General features: G+C 38.0%; 2 protein-coding genes across 3 annotated transcripts in view; both read left to right on the top strand.

Moving 5' to 3' along the window:
• The first annotated feature begins 1,530 nt into the window (after positions 1–1,530).
• Ubi-p63E (Polyubiquitin-63E) lies at positions 1,531–5,662 on the top strand. 2 transcript variants are annotated; one of them, XM_019054492.2, is made up of 2 exons: positions 1,531–1,686; positions 3,108–5,662. In XM_019054492.2, the coding sequence occupies exon 2, from the start codon at positions 3,115–3,117 to the stop codon at positions 5,398–5,400; it is 2,286 nt and encodes a 761-aa protein (XP_018910037.2). In that variant the 5' UTR covers positions 1,531–1,686; positions 3,108–3,114; the 3' UTR covers positions 5,401–5,662. The 2 variants fall into 2 exon arrangements, with proteins under 2 accessions (XP_018910037.2, XP_072153227.1); XM_072297126.1 differs by lacking the exon at positions 1,531–1,686 and adding an exon at positions 1,847–1,986.
• Positions 5,663–7,200: 1,538 nt separating this feature from the next.
• Positions 7,201–20,932, top strand: part of LOC109038149 (uncharacterized) — a 20,065-nt gene continuing 6,333 nt past the window's right edge. Inside the window, exons 1-9 of the mRNA XM_019053117.2 lie at positions 7,201–7,417; positions 8,327–9,115; positions 10,334–10,627; positions 11,839–12,000; positions 16,287–16,418; positions 17,133–17,250; positions 17,648–17,890; positions 18,863–19,244; positions 20,249–20,505. Of these exons, the coding sequence (XP_018908662.1) occupies positions 8,329–9,115; positions 10,334–10,627; positions 11,839–12,000; positions 16,287–16,418; positions 17,133–17,250; positions 17,648–17,890; positions 18,863–19,244; positions 20,249–20,505 (2,375 nt within the window). The 5' untranslated portion in view covers positions 7,201–7,417; positions 8,327–8,328. The remainder of the gene's footprint in view (positions 7,418–8,326; positions 9,116–10,333; positions 10,628–11,838; positions 12,001–16,286; positions 16,419–17,132; positions 17,251–17,647; positions 17,891–18,862; positions 19,245–20,248; positions 20,506–20,932) is intronic.

The raw sequence follows: 20,932 nt of genomic DNA, 5'->3' as shown, positions 1-20,932 counted from the left end.
TGCAAAAATTTTGTCAACCTCCATAGGTAGAGGCTCTCTTATCCAAAGGAATGTACCTATCATAGTTAAAACACATTAATAATATGACCAGAATATTGCAAGTAATAGGATGATAAGAAAGTACTGAGTTCCAATTATGATCTTCTGTTGAGACTTCTCATGATGTTAAAATCATTACTCAAACCTGAAAATGACCAGGAAAATGTCTGCCGAAAGCCAATCAGTGATTGATATTATTTGATGAGAAGAACGCATACTTATGTGGTTTTTCAGCCATTTTAAAATTTTACAACTCCATTTTTCAAGAGAGGTCGTTGTTGAATGTCCAGCTAAAATTCAGCGTGCTTAAAATTTTGGGCTATCTTGCATGGGCGTTGCACCTGATTGCACTTTGCTGTCAACATTACCTCTTAAATATATTGTGCCTCATGGCCGGAAAAAAAAATTACTAAACCATCCCTAATTGTGACAAGTGGGTGGCCAAGATGGAGAACTAGCCTGAAGGGAAGAACATTAAAAATTAGGCATCAGATGATGCCTTTTAAGAAATTTGAAGTCACAAAATTTGAGAAGTCAGGCATCAGCGACCCGGCCTCTCTCTCAAAATGTGTGGACCTCCATTGATATGGGGGTACAGAGAATCAATTGTCTTATAGCCTTTTCATCAGTTTTCTTCTCTTCCCCCACCCATTCTCCCTCTCGGTTCCTTTTTCCTCTCATTGGAGCGGCTTTTTGACCAACTGGCCCCCTGGGAAAAAACCTGGTAGATCCGTATAGTCAGTCAAACCTAACTGCTGTAAATTAAATCAATTTTCTGTTGCAGGAACTCGAAACAATTGATATTGTTTTTGAACTGTCTGAAAAATTATTTGCCAGATCAAACAAGTATCTCAAAATATTCTGCTGGTAGCTGCGAAGTAAATATAGATGATGGCTTAGAATCACTGAAAGCAGAGTTAAAACTGATTGCTATCACCATGGAGGGGCACATTGTTGGAGAGAACATAAATGTTCCTAAGTCAGAATGGAAAATTTTCAGGCAGAATTTGAACAAACTAGAGTGCAGAACAGATTCTATACTCAACAGGCTTTCGAATTCATGTGGAAGACCCAAAAGTTAAAATCTTACCAATGTGTCATTGACTGCCTGATGAAGTCTTGCCTAGGTGTGTGAGCTGAAAATCGAAGTTAAATGTTTGAGCCATCCGTGAATATACTTTGTTTTGTTCTCTCATTTCTCTAGTTTTTATTTTCTCAGTTCCTCTTTTTTAAATTTGATTTAAATTTAAGTTTTCATATCAATTTTAGGTTAGTCCTGACTATTACATTATGAAAGCAATATAACCCAGTCGAAACAAAATTTTAAATGCGTTCAATTAATACATATTTTATATGTATTCTGTTACATCAAATAAGGCGTGTGCAAGTACGCTTCTGACGCGTCAATTCAAACTTCGCGCCATTTGAGTTTCCGCTAGTACGTCATCAACATGGCGTAGAAATGGGCGAATCGGAGGGGCGAGAGAGAGGGGAATGCTCATGCTCTAACCTGCTTTCTATTATAAAAGTGTGTGTTGATCGTTCGACGTGAGCTGTAGGTTTCACTTCTTGAGTCTTCGGTTTAGAATTTTACGTTCGTTCTTCAATTTCTAGATTTGATCATATTTCGCATTAGTTCCTCCTCTTGTAAGTATTTTGAATAGATATTGGTACTTACTTCTGTTAGCTCTGTAAGTTTTCTGATTCCTGCAGCTAGCAACAGCAGTTTCTTTGTCCTACGCCGTACTTCCGCCATTTATGTCGCAGCAAATTGACTTTAGTAATAACTAAATCCTTTGTTCTTCAAAATTTCAGTTTCTTGTCCCTCATTTCACTTACTATTTTGAACTTTTTGTTTTCTCACTTCGATCAACTATTGTGTCCTACTCCTTACCCGCCCTAGATTTCTGTGGAAATATTTTGAGTTTTTATCCGTCTCTACACTTGGTAAGTGGGACATATGTTCATACGGCAGTAGAAGAGGAATTCACTTATGAATTTCCTGTTTTGTCGAACCCTCTGTGCATAGTTTTGTACCCACAAGAGTCATCTGTTTGCTGTCTCAATGCCTCATCCGACTGTTACGGCTGTTTCAAAATAGGTGATCAGAATGATGCAACGTGAGAGAAGTCTAGAACTTTCCAAGGCCGTTGTTCACCTATGATTCCTATCAACTGAGCACAAATTTTGCTCATTATCACAGTCTACAACTGTTGACCTATTTTCTAGGATAGCAGATCCTGTGACCTCGTTCATCATTTTGTTTCAGTGTTGCCAGTATAACAGTGTCATTGTGAGGAGTGAGTATTGAAGGTTAAGGTGATTCATTCCAGGGTTTGGGCGTGGTTAAGCTGGTAAGCGATGTATTGCATTGTTAAAGTATTAAATCTCGGCAGATTTTGACTTTTTAGCTCAATTGAGGACGATAGCCGTACTTACTGAGTAAGTTCACGAACAAAGTGTGCGAATACGAAGGTCATTTACCGAATTGGGTGCAATGATATTTTGCAGCCAATTCCTGTTTTCATTTCTCTGAATATTGCATAATTTTCTACTGTGAATGATTTTTTAGAATCATTTGCAGGAGCTATCGTCCTTTGAATTGAAAATCAAAATCCCCCAAAGATTTTACTTAATTTGATACAATATACTGCGTACCACTTTGACTATAAATTGAACCTGAGCCCATTCCTATGAACAGATACTGAGATCTCATACCCATTAGAAGAGATAATTCATAATTCATTAAAATCTTAGTGCCAATGGCAAGCTTTGCTTCAATTGCTTTCAAATGCCCCTCTCCATTAAGAGCATTATTGAAGGATCATAACAAGACGTGACAGCCAAATCTAATCTGAGAACATACTGCTCTTCTCCTGTGCCATAAGTTGAAACAACAAAGATAAAACCATCCTTTTCACACTGAAATTTCAGCTCAGGAACGTTTATTGCAACTAGCCAAAACCTTCATTTTTTTATGTAGGTTTCATCATCATAGCCTTACATAAGAACTTCTTGGTCATTGTGAATTCCCAGCAGCTAAAATTGTGTCTCTTTATTTGTTTCAGAAACATCATGCAGATTTTTGTCAAGACCTTAACAGGGAAAACCATCACCCTCGAAGTTGAGGCTTCAGACACAATTGAGAATGTGAAGGCAAAAATCCAGGACAAGGAAGGCATTCCCCCTGACCAACAGCGTTTGATCTTCGCCGGCAAGCAGTTAGAAGATGGAAGAACTCTCTCCGACTACAACATCCAAAAAGAGTCTACCCTTCACTTGGTCCTGAGATTGAGAGGAGGTATGCAAATTTTTGTGAAGACGCTGACTGGCAAAACAATTACCCTGGAAGTTGAAGCATCAGACACAATTGAGAATGTTAAGGCAAAAATCCAGGACAAGGAAGGAATTCCCCCTGACCAACAGCGTTTGATCTTCGCCGGCAAGCAGTTAGAAGATGGAAGAACTCTCTCCGACTACAACATCCAGAAAGAGTCTACACTTCACTTGGTCCTGAGATTGAGAGGAGGTATGCAAATTTTTGTGAAGACGCTGACTGGCAAAACAATTACCCTGGAAGTTGAAGCATCAGACACAATTGAGAATGTTAAGGCAAAAATCCAGGACAAGGAAGGAATTCCCCCTGACCAACAGCGTTTGATCTTCGCCGGCAAGCAGTTAGAAGATGGAAGAACTCTCTCCGACTACAACATCCAGAAAGAGTCTACACTTCACTTGGTCCTGCGATTGAGAGGAGGTATGCAAATTTTTGTGAAGACGCTGACTGGCAAAACAATTACCCTGGAAGTTGAAGCATCAGACACAATTGAGAATGTTAAGGCAAAAATCCAGGACAAGGAAGGAATTCCCCCTGACCAACAGCGTTTGATCTTCGCCGGCAAGCAGTTAGAAGATGGAAGAACTCTCTCCGACTACAACATCCAGAAAGAGTCTACACTTCACTTGGTCCTGCGATTGAGAGGAGGTATGCAAATTTTTGTGAAGACGCTGACTGGCAAAACAATTACCCTGGAAGTTGAAGCATCAGACACAATTGAGAATGTTAAGGCAAAAATCCAGGACAAGGAAGGAATTCCCCCTGACCAACAGCGTTTGATCTTCGCCGGCAAGCAGTTAGAAGATGGAAGAACTCTCTCCGACTACAACATCCAGAAAGAGTCTACACTTCACTTGGTCCTGCGATTGAGAGGAGGTATGCAAATTTTTGTGAAGACGCTGACTGGTAAAACAATTACACTAGAAGTTGAAGCATCAGACACAATTGAGAATGTTAAGGCAAAAATCCAGGACAAGGAAGGAATTCCCCCTGACCAACAGCGTTTGATCTTCGCCGGCAAGCAGTTAGAAGATGGAAGAACTCTCTCCGACTACAACATCCAGAAAGAGTCTACACTTCACTTGGTCCTGAGATTGAGAGGAGGTATGCAAATTTTTGTGAAGACGCTGACTGGTAAAACAATTACACTAGAAGTTGAAGCATCAGACACAATTGAAAACGTGAAAGCCAAAATCCAGGACAAGGAAGGAATTCCCCCAGACCAACAGCGTTTGATCTTCGCCGGCAAGCAGTTAGAAGATGGAAGAACTCTCTCCGACTACAACATCCAGAAAGAGTCTACCCTTCACTTGGTCCTGAGATTGAGAGGAGGTATGCAGATCTTTGTTAAAACCCTTACCGGCAAAACCATCACTCTAGAAGTCGAAGCCTCAGACACCATTGAAAACGTGAAAGCCAAAATCCAGGATAAAGAAGGAATTCCCCCAGACCAACAGCGTTTGATCTTCGCCGGCAAGCAGTTAGAAGATGGAAGAACTCTCTCCGACTACAACATCCAGAAAGAGTCTACCCTTCACTTGGTCCTGAGATTGAGAGGAGGTATGCAGATCTTTGTTAAAACCCTTACCGGCAAAACCATCACTCTAGAAGTCGAAGCCTCAGACACCATTGAAAACGTGAAAGCCAAAATCCAGGACAAAGAAGGAATTCCCCCAGACCAACAGCGTTTGATCTTCGCCGGCAAGCAGTTAGAAGATGGAAGAACTCTCTCCGACTACAACATCCAGAAAGAGTCTACCCTTCACTTGGTCCTGAGATTGAGAGGAGGTATGCAGATCTTTGTTAAAACCCTTACCGGCAAAACCATCACTCTAGAAGTCGAAGCCTCAGACACCATTGAAAACGTGAAAGCCAAAATCCAGGACAAGGAAGGCATTCCCCCAGACCAACAGCGTTTGATCTTTGCTGGCAAGCAGTTGGAAGATGGAAGAACTCTCTCCGACTACAACATCCAAAAAGAATCGACCCTCCATCTTGTCCTCCGTCTTCGGGGAGGTTGTTAAGAGCAAAAAAATGTTCCAATTTTTTGATTACACAAAAACGTTTACTTTAATACAGCACAGAAAGAAAAAGATGTTGCAAAAATTGTAATGAAATTTTGTAATTTTAAATTTTTCTTTTAGAAATAGCTTTCAATGTCTTCTATTCATTCCTTTTCTTTTTGAAAATTTTATTTTTAGAACCAGTATCTGCTTTGGTGATACCTACTTGCTGTTGTTTTTGAAATTAAATTTAAATAAAAGTTTTAGCCTTTTTCAACCTGAATCTGTTGTAGAATCATTTTCATGCCATGAATCAAGTAGTGAGCTTTCACCTCAGTTTTAAGTTTTTTTATTGCAAAAGCATCATATGAGCCTAGCTTGTTTTAATGATAATAACAATGACTCAAATAATGAATCAAATTCACTCTTTTCCAAAATTTAGTCCTTATTTTTTATCCACTAATGGAACTAATGGAGGGGATGTATAATTGTTCATACTTCTAAAACATTGTGTCATATCCATGGCCATAGTGCAAAACCACGTATCTCTGTTTGTGATGTTGCAAACTCCTAGTCATACTGCCTTTCTTCTTTTGATAACTAGTCGACGTAATTTCTTGAAAACTTCCGTAGTTTTCCTTCTTCATTAGCAGAATATATTGCATAAATTTCACAGTATAAGATGGTATGTGTATCTATGTGAAAAGGAAAAAGGAATGGAAGTCTTTAAACACGGCAATGGAGATAGGCGGTTTTGCACTGTTATTCCATGCCTCTGCAAAGGAATTGCTAAATTTCAATTTTAAGAACCCTTTCAGTTAGTGAGTAGTCAATATTCATTGCTCACTTATGCCTCCTAATAAGAGGCATAATGCGCATGACCTCAGTCGAAGGCCGAATATTCGCATCCTTTGTAAGTTAAATTTGGATTAACGTTCAAAGATCCGGGGTGCGCGCGCGTAAAAGGGCTTGAAATTGGATTGCATTTTGCAAAAAGGAATCACTAGCATTGCAATGATGCTAAGATTGTGCAACTTCATCTTTTGCAATAAAATTGCGGAAATCGTGAAAAACTATGAAATTCAGATGGTAATTTTTGTCTTAAATTTACAGTTTTTAGCGAGTAAAATAGAAACTATTAATGGATAATCGGGTTTTTCTTCCAAGACAAAAGAAGTTGCACAATTTTAGCAACATTGCAATGCTAGTGGTTCCTTTTTGCAAAATGCAATCCAATCCAATTGTGGGTAAGACTCTAGGGGTCCCTCTAAAAATTTGATCGGAGCACACGCCGAGGGAAGAAGAACGAACTGTAATTAAGAGGAAAAAGTTTATTTCCTTCGAAAAGTACACTCAAAACCGTTGAAGGGGTCTCGGTTCAACAGTGAGGCAGCGTAGATTAGCGAGATCATACGGTTGCTCGAGTGTCAACGTATAAAAAACGCCTTCATTGGGAGAAGATACTTCCTAGCGTGGCCGCGAAGGCCAAATAGTTGTATTATTAGAAAACCAAACCAACTGTCAGCGCTACCTGAGCTTGGGCACGAGAAATGTATTTCATTTTAAAGGATCAGCGAAAGTAATTATCAACAGTTAACTAGCTACAATCTGACTAACTCATTGCTGTTTTGAAATATTGAAACAAAAACAAAACCCGCTAAAATTACGATGAAATTTTAAAGCGTCGGTTTATGTACTTGTGCTGTTCTCTAGCAGAGTAATTTTGCACTTTGATTGTAACAACTCCAGTGCGTTGCAGCATCTTGTCGATAGAATGCGGTAATAACAATTATTATTATGTGATGATTAGCGATTGAAGATGTATTTTCGTATTTTCCTGCTCGGTCTGCTTTGGCTGTAGCTGTATCCACGAAGACAAAGATAATGGCGGCCAACGTGTGGGATTGATTGTTTTTAATTTCGCCTAATCCCTGGTTGATTGTTTACAAACGTCGGACTGGACATGAATCTACCTTCAGTTTCCTTGAAAACCTTCCGAAATATGCAGTGACTGGTTTCTTCAACTCCAAGTTCTCAGGTCGGTATTCACCAACAATTCTACCCTAATATTCTCTGGCTTCACTTTATTTAAGAGGAAAACTCACACTTTTCCCTGCTTTTTATCAGCGAAGATGGATCCAATGATTTCCTATTTATTCTGAAATGCTAGCATTCACAAATCTTACATTTCTCTCATCTTTCAGTATGATATCAACATTATTATCATTCAAGTTCCGTTGTCTCCCTTTACCATGTTTCCCCAGCTATAAATTACCACCATCCTTATCGTACACATTACTGCAGGTTCCATTCCCTCCCATTTGTGTCAATAATAATTCTATTAAACCAGTCGGCATTGAAATGTTTGTTGATACTTCACCTATCAGCTGTGCAGGCAGAAAAATTTTCGTTGCTACTTATTGTTAGTGCATTACAATAACACAATTGCTCCTCAACGCTGTTTGCCCCAAGGTTTTAAGAATTCTGAAATTTAAGTGTGTTTAATTACGTAAGAATATTAACCCTCCTGTATGTCAGCCCGAAACTTGAACTTACTGTGAATATACTGTATTAATTATCAAACTTATCGGTACATGTGGACAAGAGTGAATTGCTGTGAGAAACATAGGTTAAATGTTCAAATTCTAGGGTTGCTCTTAAATATTTCCTCAGCAATAATAGCATTCTTACACTAGATACATGCGTACTGTCAGATTTGTCTCAACAACCTAGCTATCAACCCAAGCTCGACGAACCTAACCTAATCATAGCGGAGTCATTATCATAAATTTTGAATTTTTAGTCCTTCTCCACACTCTAATGTTAGTTGTTTTTGTCATAAACCATACCTCCATCTAGGAAGTGTCCTGTCTTATCTTATTTCAGAGGTCTATAGTTTTGTTGGGTTTTTTCGTCCTATTGCTTGAACAGGTGTTTTTTGTTGCAGAAATGGCGGATCCGGGCCGCAATACTGAAAGGAAAAGACCAATAGATGACATTATAGACCATATAACAGCAGATTTGCAAGGTTATGATGGCCAGTATCATGTTCTGGGTCAACCACTGCCATCTCCTACAAACAGCTGGCCAAATCAACAAACTTCTATCTTCCTGCAAAATCCACAAACCCAAATAAACCTACAGGTAGACCAGTCTCACATTAAGGTTTCAGAAATAAATACATATTATTATCCAACATCTCAGTTGAGCAACAGCAATAATTTCATTCCATTCAATGGTGTCAACAATAATGACAACCAATTCAAGTCCCGGCCTACCACCGGCATCGGATCAAATCAGAACATCAACTTTCCGCCGTATCGGCAGCAGGAGTATGGTCTCTTCAGTGATAAACAGGAGGAAGAGAACCGAAGTCCCACCAGCACTAGTCGGCAACTGATTGACCATTTGGTTGGTAATTGGATGCCGAATCAAACAGGGACATACAGCCCATTTGGTTCACCAGCAGCCAGTCCTTCACCAGAGTCGAAGGAGATCCACGACTCTTTGAATCAAAACAGTTTTGGTCCAAGTCGAGCAGGAATTAACTCAACCATCAAGAAGCCAAGGATGGTGGCGGAGGTGAAACCGATGCGGCTGTCTTATTCTGATGTTCTCACAAAATCTCTTCCAGCTACGGCTTCATCTCCATCGACTAATGGTTCATCTGCCAAAGCTTCCAGTACTACCAAATCTGACAATGGTAGTCGTTCAAAAGCAGCAAAAGGCAAAAAAGGTGAGAAATTTTGCACTTTAAGTATTTGAATTATTACCAAAGAGACCCCTAGAGCCAAGTTCAGAAATTCTCAGAGATAAAACCATGGCTTTGGTATCTCAGGCAGACGTCCTCCAAGCCAAAGCATTTTTTCAATATATTAACAGGAAGCTACATTATGTAGTAGAATCAAAGTGAGGGAGATTCAAGGAAAATTCTAATCATTAAATGCCGGGAGAAGTGTCTTTTATGTCAGCTCTATTTACATATTCTAAATGAATGTAAGTCTAGGCCCTTGTGAATGAAGTTTCAATACAATAATCCTTCTTTCTGTCCGGCTATTCACAGCGGCTGTATTTTAAGTGCTGTTTGTATGTACAGCACTTAAATATTACTTTATGTATATATTATTCTACCTTTCCTTCTCTATTGCCAATGATTAATATATATATTATTACTGCTCTTGCCTGCACTTTTTGAAAAGGATCAGTAAAATTCATAATGAATCCAAATATTTGAAGATGCTGTGTAGGGTTCCCAAGAAGACATGGTGTAATGTCATAGTGAACCCAATACAAGTGAAGCAACTGCTGTTTTAAAACCTTCATCTCAAAGAGGGAGACTCATTCCCTTTATTCTTTGTCTGGGGTGTCTTGATTTTCCAACTTAGGCTGTTACGCCCATTTCAGTCTGTGATTTTACAGCTGCTGCTGCCAGTTTGCAGGGATGCAAAAACTTCTTGACCACTCGACCGAGCGGGTGAGAAATGAGAAGGCCCCAAAAACAGTGTTTTGAAATCGGAAAGCTGGCAAAATCGTTATTATTTTGGCAAAACTGCGGTAACAATCATGTAATTTTTGTGTAATCGCTGTAGAAATTGCATGCTTTGCTGAAAGTAGGTAGCGCCAATTTATGTGTTTGAGCCATAAAAAAGTTATCTGTTCAAATTTTTTGGAGAAAAAGGGAACTTTTAAATCGAAGAGGCCAATATGAAGAATGGGAAGGCCCTGAACTTTCTGCATCCCTGCCAGTTTGGACACCCTCCAAGAGTGGAAATTAGAAAGTAACTGAAACTTAGTTTATCTGCTCCCATCATCTATTTATACTCTACCATCTTGTATGCTGACAATTCCAGAACATTCGCAGAGGGAGTTGGATTTGAGAGATTTGAAGTAAAAGTTGTCCTGCTTGCCTAAGTGTTCTCATTTTCTCATTACTTGTTCAAAAATTTCTTTTCAGACACTACCTCTGGCAAAACAAACCCAGTCCTCAAGAGACAACACTCGTCAGGCAGCGATGAACACAACAGCTCCGGGAACATCCCTCATGGAGGGAAGGGTGGCTGTGAGAAGAAATCCCACTCCCCAGGAATCAGGCGGTGGATATCATTGGACGATTTGAACAAAACCCCATCGCAAGATTCATTTTTCAATATAGCGTCGGAAATAGATAACAACATTGAATTTTTGCAGAAGAAACCCTCCAAGAAAAATGCAAGCTCTGACAAAAAATCAAAAGCAGGAAAAACCACCAGTAAGTGTCTTTCCACTTCATCTTTCAAACAGTTTTCGAATTGTCCGTTTTGAGAAAAATAACTATTAACAGTTTCACCCAGACTATACTTTGCTTATCAGGACTGGAGAAAGTAAAGAGTGGACGAAAGTCTCCTGCGGAAACAGTATTGTTCGTCAGAAATTCTTGTGTTTACTAACTGACTGTTAATTTATGCTTCTTGGGTTGATACATCTGTCCAATCTTTTCTTTCCCTTATTCTTTTAAGAGCGTATCTGCATCCAAGTTTCCCTTCAGAATCCAGAGTTTCCGCACTCAGTCTCTAAAATGATTCTTCATTCAAGTTCTAACACATGCCGCAGCTTAGTGACGTTTTAGTATTCGAACATACAAAGCATTAAAACTAAAACAGAATCATCCTAAAGACCGAGAGTCATTCTCACTCCCCCGATTTTCATGAAGATCATAGGGAAATTTTTTAATTTCTTTCTAATTGGTATAAGAATGTAAGGGATCATCTGATAAATATGTAGTATTTATCACCCAAATTTCTAAAAAAAGAGTATTCACAACTACCAAAAGAGCTCAACAGAAAATTATTTTCAAAAGAGAAACAGGAATATTTTTATTTCGCTCGTTCAACAGATAATTCACAGAAAAAAAGGAGCCTACTCACATCAAGATCAAAGGGAGAAAAAGTTTTATTTTTATTCCATTACATTTAAAATTCAGTGCTAAAGATAATGTATCCCTCTTTCACAGTAATTTTTATGTGATTTTAAATGTATGACAAGAGAAAATTTGCGGCTGTTCAAGGTAAAAACTACTCCTAACCCATTGTTTTCTATAGTGTGACTAAATCTGATCTAGGGACAATATCTGCCACTATGTCAAGCTGCTACACCATCTGTATCTTTAAGAATTAATAATTATCATTATGTACAAGTTAATACAAGAAATTGATCTATAATTTATAGCAGCACTAGTATGTACTATGAGGTAGTAGATCATCAAATTTGTGAAGACATATTTAAAATTAAAATCAGAAACTACTACAATGGACGTTGCTCACTGACTCAACATGTGAGAGAAAGGTATAATTTTCATTACTGGATTTTTTCCAAATTCTCGATTAAATTTGAAGGAAATGATGTATAAATACGGATCTCTAAGTACATGCCAGGTTTTTCACCAGTCATTTTTCATTTTTTCTTGGTTTACTTTACTTTTAGATGAGGATAAAAAGGACATTTTGAACAATAAATTAGGCAGTGTGAGCAATCGAAAGAAGCCTCTAAATATCAACAGCAACAATCTGCAGTGGGGCGTGAGTGGACAGACAACTGAAAAGATCCCCACTAAAACAAGCAAACAGGATGAAAGTACCAGAAAATGTAAGTAAACCTTGTCACAGTTTTACTCATCCCAGTTTCAGTTGTCCAATCTTCTCTTTCCCCAGTTCCAGTAAATGGAAATTGAGAGAGACACTAACAAATAACTCATTTATTACTAGTGCTGATTGAAGTTTTCAGATGAAAAAATTCTCTTTGATAAGACGAAGATCAGTCATTTATTATCTTAGCTCTTACACCAGTACGCCATTCATAGTATTATTAAAATTGTGACGGTGGTGTGATCAATGAAGATAACATGGGGGACACGCGAACGTTTCGACCAACACTTCGGTCTTCATCAGTGCAAAGGAAAGGACGTAAATAAGAGTAAAAATCACTGGTAAGATGCTTAGTCACAAAGAGAAAGGGAAAAGCACTACAAGATTGATACATGGTGTAAGGAAATAAAGTTTACAGAACAAAGTGAGCAAGACAAGAGGCAAAGTAAAATGGCAATAAGCGGAAATAGCTGCTAAATCAAAGTTAGATCATAATCTATATCAAATCAGACTATCATGACAAAACTAAACAAAACCAACAGGACAGTCAGATCTCCTAGGGAAGGAGATGGGAACGACACGAAAAGTTGATCACAAGAATTGATCATAGATCGCGCCAAGGCACTCAACATCAGATTTAAAATTAATGATACCAGATTCTTTTTTAATTTGGATTGCCTCGTGGATTAATCTTGCTGGAAGATCTTTTTCCCTGACCTTCGGATTCTGAAAATCAAAAGTAGGACCATTTTAAACTTCATGCTGGTGTAAGGCAGTTTTTTCTTTACCATATTTATGAGATTTAATCCTATCTTTTAGGTATTGCTGGTTGATGTGACTGCACTGCGAAATTTTGAACCAATTAAGAACTAGTGAACACTCGTTTCAACTAGATTGAAACCTAAAACCTTTCAAGTTCCGGGACAATTTTTCATATAACCTCGCTATAACCTCATTAGATTTCAAAGGTTTTGTCTTAAGTTAGTGAAATTTCTCTGTTATTCTTCAAACACAGGCTCGAACTAAACTTCAATTCGGGACATTTTTCAGATAGACCTCCAACATAGGGCATCGTAATAACCTCATTAGTATTAAAATTTTTCTTAAATGGTCGTACATTAATATTTCTGCGGGATAAATGACACTTTTTATTAATGCCTTTTTTTACTAACCCGAGAAGATAACCATTCTTAACTTTTCAGTTTAGACAATACCCATAAAGTAAACGTCAGTGAGTCTGTAAATTCTCATAAGTAAGTTATTAACTACGTTAATTTTATGATGTAATGGTGCAGCTGACAAATAACTGAGATATCTACCGGATTGGGCGGGTTTTTGAAACCAACTTGTATGAATTTTTTGGCCACTTTTGTGATCTACAGTCATATCAAGAAATTTTTTTTTTCGTTTTTAAGTTCGTTTATTAGCATAAAATATACATAATAAAATACAGGAGTGATTGTCAATAGTATAACATAATCTCTCTGATCTGAATTAGTAAATAATCTTTATCCTAACTTACAGTTATTACTTATGAAAATGCATATACAGATAAATAATACATCATTATACAAGTACATAGTACACTATTATCTATAAACTAAGGATGAATCCTCAGTGCTGATTTTAAAAGTTGCAAAACCAATAAGGAGAAAATCACCTTCCATAATTGAATAAGAAATTGTGTGAGGAATTTATGACCTCACTACGGAGAACTAACATTTACAAAAACAGGTAAAGAAAAGATGCCTATCAACAGTAAGAGAAAGGAGAGAGAGAGAGGGGGAGAGAGAGAGAGAGAGAGTTGACTGCGGTGCAGAGAAACTAGCCCCCTGCAAAAGAGCAGGGAAAAAAGTCTCTATGACTTTCATCATACGCTCAATCTGTTCAAATTGTTTCAAAACTAAGTCTTCAAGAGTCTTGATGCGCTCATTGGAAACATTACTTAGATTAGTAGGAATCTGAAAATTGACAACTGGCTGAGAAGCATCCTTTGCTTTAGCTGGAGCTAAAACACTTGCATAGCGATAATTATAGTAGCTAAAGTAAAATATGCTCAAGTATCAATGTATATACCAACTGTAAATATACCTATGATCTACCCTGAGTAGTTAAATTTCTTAGAGGGACAAGCTGATGATTAATGAAATTGCTTTCGCTAGGTGAGGTGAGTTTTTTAATTCATTTATTCATTTATATCAATACAAATAAAATACAGGATTCTCGACTATTGCGCCATGCAATCGCTGCTCTAAACTAGTACTTATCTACTCTTAGATTAAAAGCTTAGTCTAATTGATAACTACTGGAGTCGTTAATAATATAGTCACAAAGTTTTTCGTTCCATGGAAATTTGAAAATGTAGACCTTATGAATACCTTAAAAGCTTCTGTTGTATTAAAATAAGCACACTTTAAAAAGTAAGTGCTGAAATATGTCTCTTTTTTCTATTTATGATATGTCCTCATCAAAAATCTATGCTCGCTTCGTTTTTTTCTGAAAATGTACACCTTTGATGTATGTATCATGTCACTTTATAAACCTTTTCTCCTTTTGTGTCAACATCTTCCAATATCTTTCTAAGTCCCATTTTTCAGTCTCACAAAAGCTCATTTTTCGTTTCCAAGTCCTGTTTCAAGTCCATTCAGTTCATTCAGTTCATCTCCATTCCTTTTATTACTAGACTTGCAACTGATAGCTAACTCTGATTTAGCAGTAGACTGGACTTTTGTTCTTGACAGTTTTAAAGGTTATTTTAACCTTCAGTTCCGAATTCTGCAACCCAATAAACCTGTAACTTGACACATATCTTGCTATTCTAAGGTCAAGGCTGACTGTATGATCCTGTAGGGGATCATTTCGGCGGCCATCTTGGATTTTGGACTTTCCAAGGGGCTGGGGTGAATTTTAAATTGAAGATTTGGATTCTACGACCAGAAATCCATAGGGTTCGATTTGTCACATGATATGAGAATGAAATGTAAAATATTTCAATACAAAATTTCAGCAATTTTGGCCGCCATCTTGGATTTAAGGGTCTCAAAGAGGTCAAAGTACATTCTTAAGCATATATTTGAAATTTTTGACTAAAAATACTAGGAACCGATCTACTGTCGACCATGGGAGTCAGTTTCTACAACTTCACCCCCGTGGCGGTCATTTTGGGCTTCATCTTGAATTGAAGGGTGTCCCGGGAAAAATTGAGCCTGGCAACATCGAAATTCTGTTTCAGGACATCAAAACGAAGAGATTGAGCCATCTCGCCGACTTGTATCACTAACGGTCCCATGGGACCCCAAAAATGGACAAGTGCTCCCGGACTGTTGTCAAAATATTGTAATTTTGTACAACAGGAAGAAAATGAGAGAGAGTTACTCATTGGCGTCAGCTACCCCTCCCAGTTCTTAAGAAAAATAGGTTATGATTTGTGAATTATAATCAGAAGTACACCCAGTAAATTTTTAGGGGTAAGTCATTTTTGAGCCCCTAATGCCATTGGTTTAACTGAATTTTGTTGTAATTTTTTGTTGCAATACCTTCTTTTTTTATTTCTTAGACACAGGGCCAATGGTTATTCATTGCGACGATGAAGTCGGTGCTCACAATTCTGTTTAACGCGTGTAAACTAGTCCCTGGTTAGAAGCCCTCGTTTTGAACCTTTTTCGTGTTTACAATGCCCAGGCAACAGTAGATCGTTTTGTTCCGTGCATGGTTTGTTTTATAAACCTAAAAATCATATTGATAGCCTTGAAATGGTTTGGTTTGTGGACCAGCTTTTTTTCCAACGAATCTTTGCTTTTGATACTGCAATCTTTCTTTCCTCTTTTTGTACCCTAAGTACCTCTTTTGGGGTTTTCCTAGCTTACTTCACTATTCTCTTTACGAGAGGGACCACAATTAGGTTGTTGCATTAACTATTTTCATTGTAGTAGTTTATCAGTCATAAGGAGCAGAATCTGATGTAGCCTTGCCAAATTTTGTGGTAATTTTTCTATGAGGATAAAACTTCAATTCAATCACTGAAACGTAGGAGTGTCTATCTAGGTCATCCTCACATCCAAATTTTTCAAAACAATTTTACACTCACATGTAAGCGTGAAAATATAGCAGAGGCTTTGCTGAATGCCTTTTTCTTGGGCAATCTTTTGTAAAGGAATAATCTGTGTATTGGCTTAGCCTGCAGAAATTAAATCAAATAGAATTTAAACATTCCAGATTTTTGCAATTATCGTACAGTTTGTCAGCATGTAAGTGTCTCAGTTCTTTTTTATTCTCTAACTTTTTTAGGTGGCAAAAGTGAAATTGGAAGTGGACCTAAACCAAAAGGAAGCGCTCGTCTTGCTTCAAGTATGTTCAAGACATCCTCCAAGAAATCTCAAAGGACTGTGAAAAATAAGGATGTACAGTCAGCCTCTTTTTGTAAGTCTTTTTTTCTCTGTTATTTTGTATCGTTAGAAATCGAAATCCTCAGAAGTGTAGAGCAAAGTTTTCATTTTAACTCAGATATTTTCAATCACTGAAGTGTTCAGGGCTCCTGAAATACTATCTTTGTGTGGTGCTTTCTAGTTTTGTGGTTGAACTTACAAAATATTTTCTTTGTGAAGGGGCTTTTCAAAAAAAAAAAAAAAACCTAACGTTGAGAATCTGATTTTGTTTTTCTCTCCCCTCTTTTGTAATGCACCAGTAACATAAATAAAAAAATGCCCTCTCTCTCTCTAAAAAAAAAACTGAAAAATTGTAACCCTCTTTTTCACGATCCCTCCCCCTTCAATTGGCATTTTGTGACGAATGAAGATGAAAAATTGCCACCTCTTGTCGATTTCTCATCTTCATTTTTTGAAAATCAGCACATTAGCGTTACATATCGCATTCCTAACTGCTCTCTGGTAACGTATCCATAAATCAGGCTTAGACTCCTTCCTTCCTAGAGCGTTATGTATTTTTTGAAAGGCCCTGAAAAGAAGTTGTGCTTTTGAAGCCTTATATTTACGATTTTAAGAAGGACATGTATTTAAATGCTCCTCACCAGGCCTTCCATGTTCTGTCTTGTGAGTTTTTGTAGAATGCAGTTTCTTGGTCACCCTAAAATTTATTCCCAAGGTATATAACATGTTTGATTCTATGTTAACTCAGATGTACTTTGGAATCACTGGCAGTCTCAGTCGCAGAAGTATGCTATGTTCCTGTGTTCCTGGTTCTTCCATCTCCTGTCTGATGTGGTCGTTATGAGCTGGCAACTTACGCTTCATCTGTGAGTTTTCATTTTCTCTCTCATATCCAATTTGTGCAGAATGTACTCGATCCTAAGTAGAGTGAATGGTCACTTACCTTAAAATAAATGAATGGAGAAAATAAGAAAATGCTAAATTCAGTTAAGTGCATTTAGTTTTAAACTGTCCAATTTTTGTTGTGCTAACCAGGAACAGAGAAAAAAATATAATCGTTTTACCTATTTATCTAACGCTAACTTGAATCCCAAATGAAGCACTCTAAAACGGTTCTTTGGAAGCTTTTATTTGCAGTTTGTCTCCTGTTTGGAATGACCTTGTCATACAATGAATAAATGTACAGTTTTTAAGTGGTAAAAGGATATCATCTCTTGGTTCACTTGTCTCGAGTTGTCACTTGTTTCTTTTTTATTTTTGTAGAATGGTCACGTCGATGGAATTAATGTGTATATGGTTATTAGAGGCAAAAACAGAGCTTAAATCAATGGTTTTGAACTGGCGATGGTGGAAGAAAAAAGATAAGAAAAAGGAAAAGGACTCCCATGAAAAAATCTTGAGCTCCAGCAAAAGAACATCAACTTTATCTTCAAACATTTCTCTTCCTGCAACAGGTGACGAAGCAATGAAGAGACTGCTTGCGTGCAAAGGAAAAGATCCCTATAGGTTTGTTTTTCAGCTGATATATTATCATTTTTCCAACTAATTTCCAAGAATCCGAGTGGACATGAAGGAACACAACACCTTCTCTGTTGGGTGAAAAGTTTCTTCTCCTGTGCTCCCGCAGAATCTTAGGAAAAACGCCGTAGTCTTGCTGGCCAACTTCAAGATTTGCAAATTAATAAAAGTGCCTGCAAAATTGAAATAATGCTCAAAAGACTACACTTGAAATACTATTAAATTTGGCACTGGTTAAAATTCTGAGATTTTTTCATATCGATGGCCAAAGTGTGATACGACGTGTCTTTGTTTGCGGTGTTGCAGATTTCCTATCGTACTTCATTTTTTCTGTGGAAAACTAGGAGACGTAATTTCTCGAAAATCCTCCCGCTTTTTTCTCTTTATAAATTTCAAGTTACAAAGTTGGTCCTTTCTCTTCAAAAAAATAAAATTGAAGCGGAAAGAGAAAATTGCAATACATTGCAAAAACGTGGGTCCGCACTTTGGCCATCGAGATGATGTTCCTCACCATCTCCCAAGCAAGATGATATTTTAAAATAGAGTCCTCTGTGTGCTTATCTTGAGAAAATTGGGTCTGAAAAGTCCATTTTTAGTAGTTTTGCAGACATCATTTCGTGGAGAAATTCAGGTGATTGAGGAGCAAGCTTCTCTCCTCTTTTCTGTTTCTCACCAGCTGAGGAGATAAGACAGCATGTCAATTCAGTTTAAAACAAAAGGCTCCGCATTTTTGACTCAGTGAGGGTTCGGCTCGTTCAAATTTTGCCTCCCTTTTAAAGTGCCATGAAATTCAAATGGTTCAATTCAACAAGAAAATTCGAGATGGAGGTAATATTTCTGTTTGCTGTTAAATTATTGAATTAATCAAAATGCTCAGTTTCTAATTTGGTCTTTTCTCAGCTGATGGATGTTTTTTCAATCAAATTTTAATTCCAGTCATCATATATTTTCAATTTGCAGTATACTAGGTGTCACGAATGAGTGTACAGATGAAGAAATCAAGAAGTATTACAAGAGGCAGGCTGTGCTGGTGCATCCAGACAAGAATAACCAGCCAGGAGCAGAGGAAGCTTTCAAGATCCTTGTGCATGCTTTTGAACTAATCGGTGAGCCGGAACGACGTGCACAGTACGAGCGGCGCTTGGCGGAAACGGAACAAGTGGAGCAGGCCTGGAGCGAGATGAATGACTTGCTCTCTCAGCTACACACTAAAATGGAGTACGCAGCCAATACAATTCGGTGCACCAATTGCGGGAAGCGGCATCGTCGCCAGCTTGTGGACCGGCGTCACTATGCGGCTCGATTCTGCTCTCAGTGCAAGATCTACCATTCTGCACGGGAGGTAAGGTCCATGTTTTCCTCTTAGCCAGCAAAGGACCAGTAGGCAAGATGGGAATTCAAGCATTATGATAAATTTTTCCTGACCAAAATTTCCTGTAGAACACGATTTCTCCAACAAAAATTGCTTACATCATTTCCTGACTAAGATATGAACGTTTTTAGTTTACATCAGTTACAGGACATTTTTTAACTGTGTTTTTACCAATGTAAGATATTTGCAGCAGAAAGATTTGTTTCTGGAGTGAATTTTTCACGGAAAAAGATAGAGCTGTTGGCTGTGTGGAAAATCAAATTCCTTGTTCTCTTAGCTCAGAAAGTAGCAGGAGTAGTTTCAGAGTGTCCTTTTGTCCAGAAGATTTATAGAAGAGCATAAATTTGCAAGTAATTTGAAAAGTTTCAAAAAAGTTTGAATAGTACTCTTGATTGATCCAGAATTTTCGTCTTGTAAGTACCTTTTGAAGTAGTTATCCTGAGTGTTATGCAACAAAAGAACTCTGGGTTCTCATGATAATGAGGGATGAAAATAAAGATTGATAGAAAGCGATTTTGTAAGCGTCTAGTGAATTGTTCAGTTATTGGTGGCAAAAAGCACTGAAAGTATTCTTCAATTCCTCCCCAAGATAGGTTTTTAACCTTCTTCAGGAGAGAGCACTGCGAGAGTCCTCAGATTTCTCAAGGATTCTAGTTGAGTCTCTGCAGATCCTTAAATCAGCAGAGAATCTGCCATTGTAAATTACAAGGCCTTGTCTACACAGGTGCAGTTTGCAAAACTTTTGGGAGAATAAGTTCAAGGAGCTGGGGTTTTGCGGAATAAGTTATAGCTGAGTTTTAATTAGTTCTGAGAACAAGTTTGCCCAAAAGCTCCCCCAAACTGCTTCTGTGTGGACAAGGCCTAAAATTATCCACGCAGTGAGAGATCTTGGACCATTAGCAGATTCACCATAATTCTTGACTTCATGACTACCGTAAATGTTTTTCTTCATTCAGTTATCTTTTCTTTTGCAGGGAGACATTTGGGCGGAAAGCAAATTGTTAGGATTGGTGTGGCACTATTTTGCATGTATGGAAGGCTGTGTTTACAACATTACTGAGTGGGCGGCTTGTCAGGCCGACAACCTGCGCCACCTCAAGGCAAATAGTCACTCAGTCCAGTACAGGATAGTCGTGGGGAAGCAGCAGCAACAGACAAACGTGCCGAATACTCATCACCATCACCATCACCACCATCACCACCACCATCATCAGTCTAATCGCACCAATTCGTAAGTCATCACCTAGCAATCAGCGCTAACTGCCTCTTTGATTTATGCAATTACTTTGAACCTTTCATTATCACAAACGCAGCATCTGCATTCAGCGTTAGGTAGAGCTGTGCAAATTTTCGAAAATCTCGAACATTCGAGTTCAAATAATTTTTCCTATATTCGATTCGAACTCGAACTTAGAAACCTCGAATAATCGAATTATTCGACCACATTGACAAAATTTCGAATCTAAAAAAAAAAGACCAAATATCGTACATCCGGCCATATTGATGGCGCACTAGTAGGAACTCGATCTGCCAAGCAGTCCAAACTACTTGTTTTGAGGTGAGGTAAACGATGGCCAACATTTCATTGGTTCTCTAGCGTACGGCACTCGCACAAAACGGGCCACTTGAGTTCCACCTAATACGGCATCAACATGGCG

This window comes from Bemisia tabaci, chromosome 1 (genome assembly GCF_918797505.1).
Source record: "Bemisia tabaci chromosome 1, PGI_BMITA_v3".
NCBI lineage: Eukaryota > Metazoa > Arthropoda > Insecta > Hemiptera > Aleyrodidae > Bemisia > Bemisia tabaci.
Note: the sequence above shows the minus strand (reverse complement) of the source record. Positions and strands in the feature narration are given on the sequence as shown.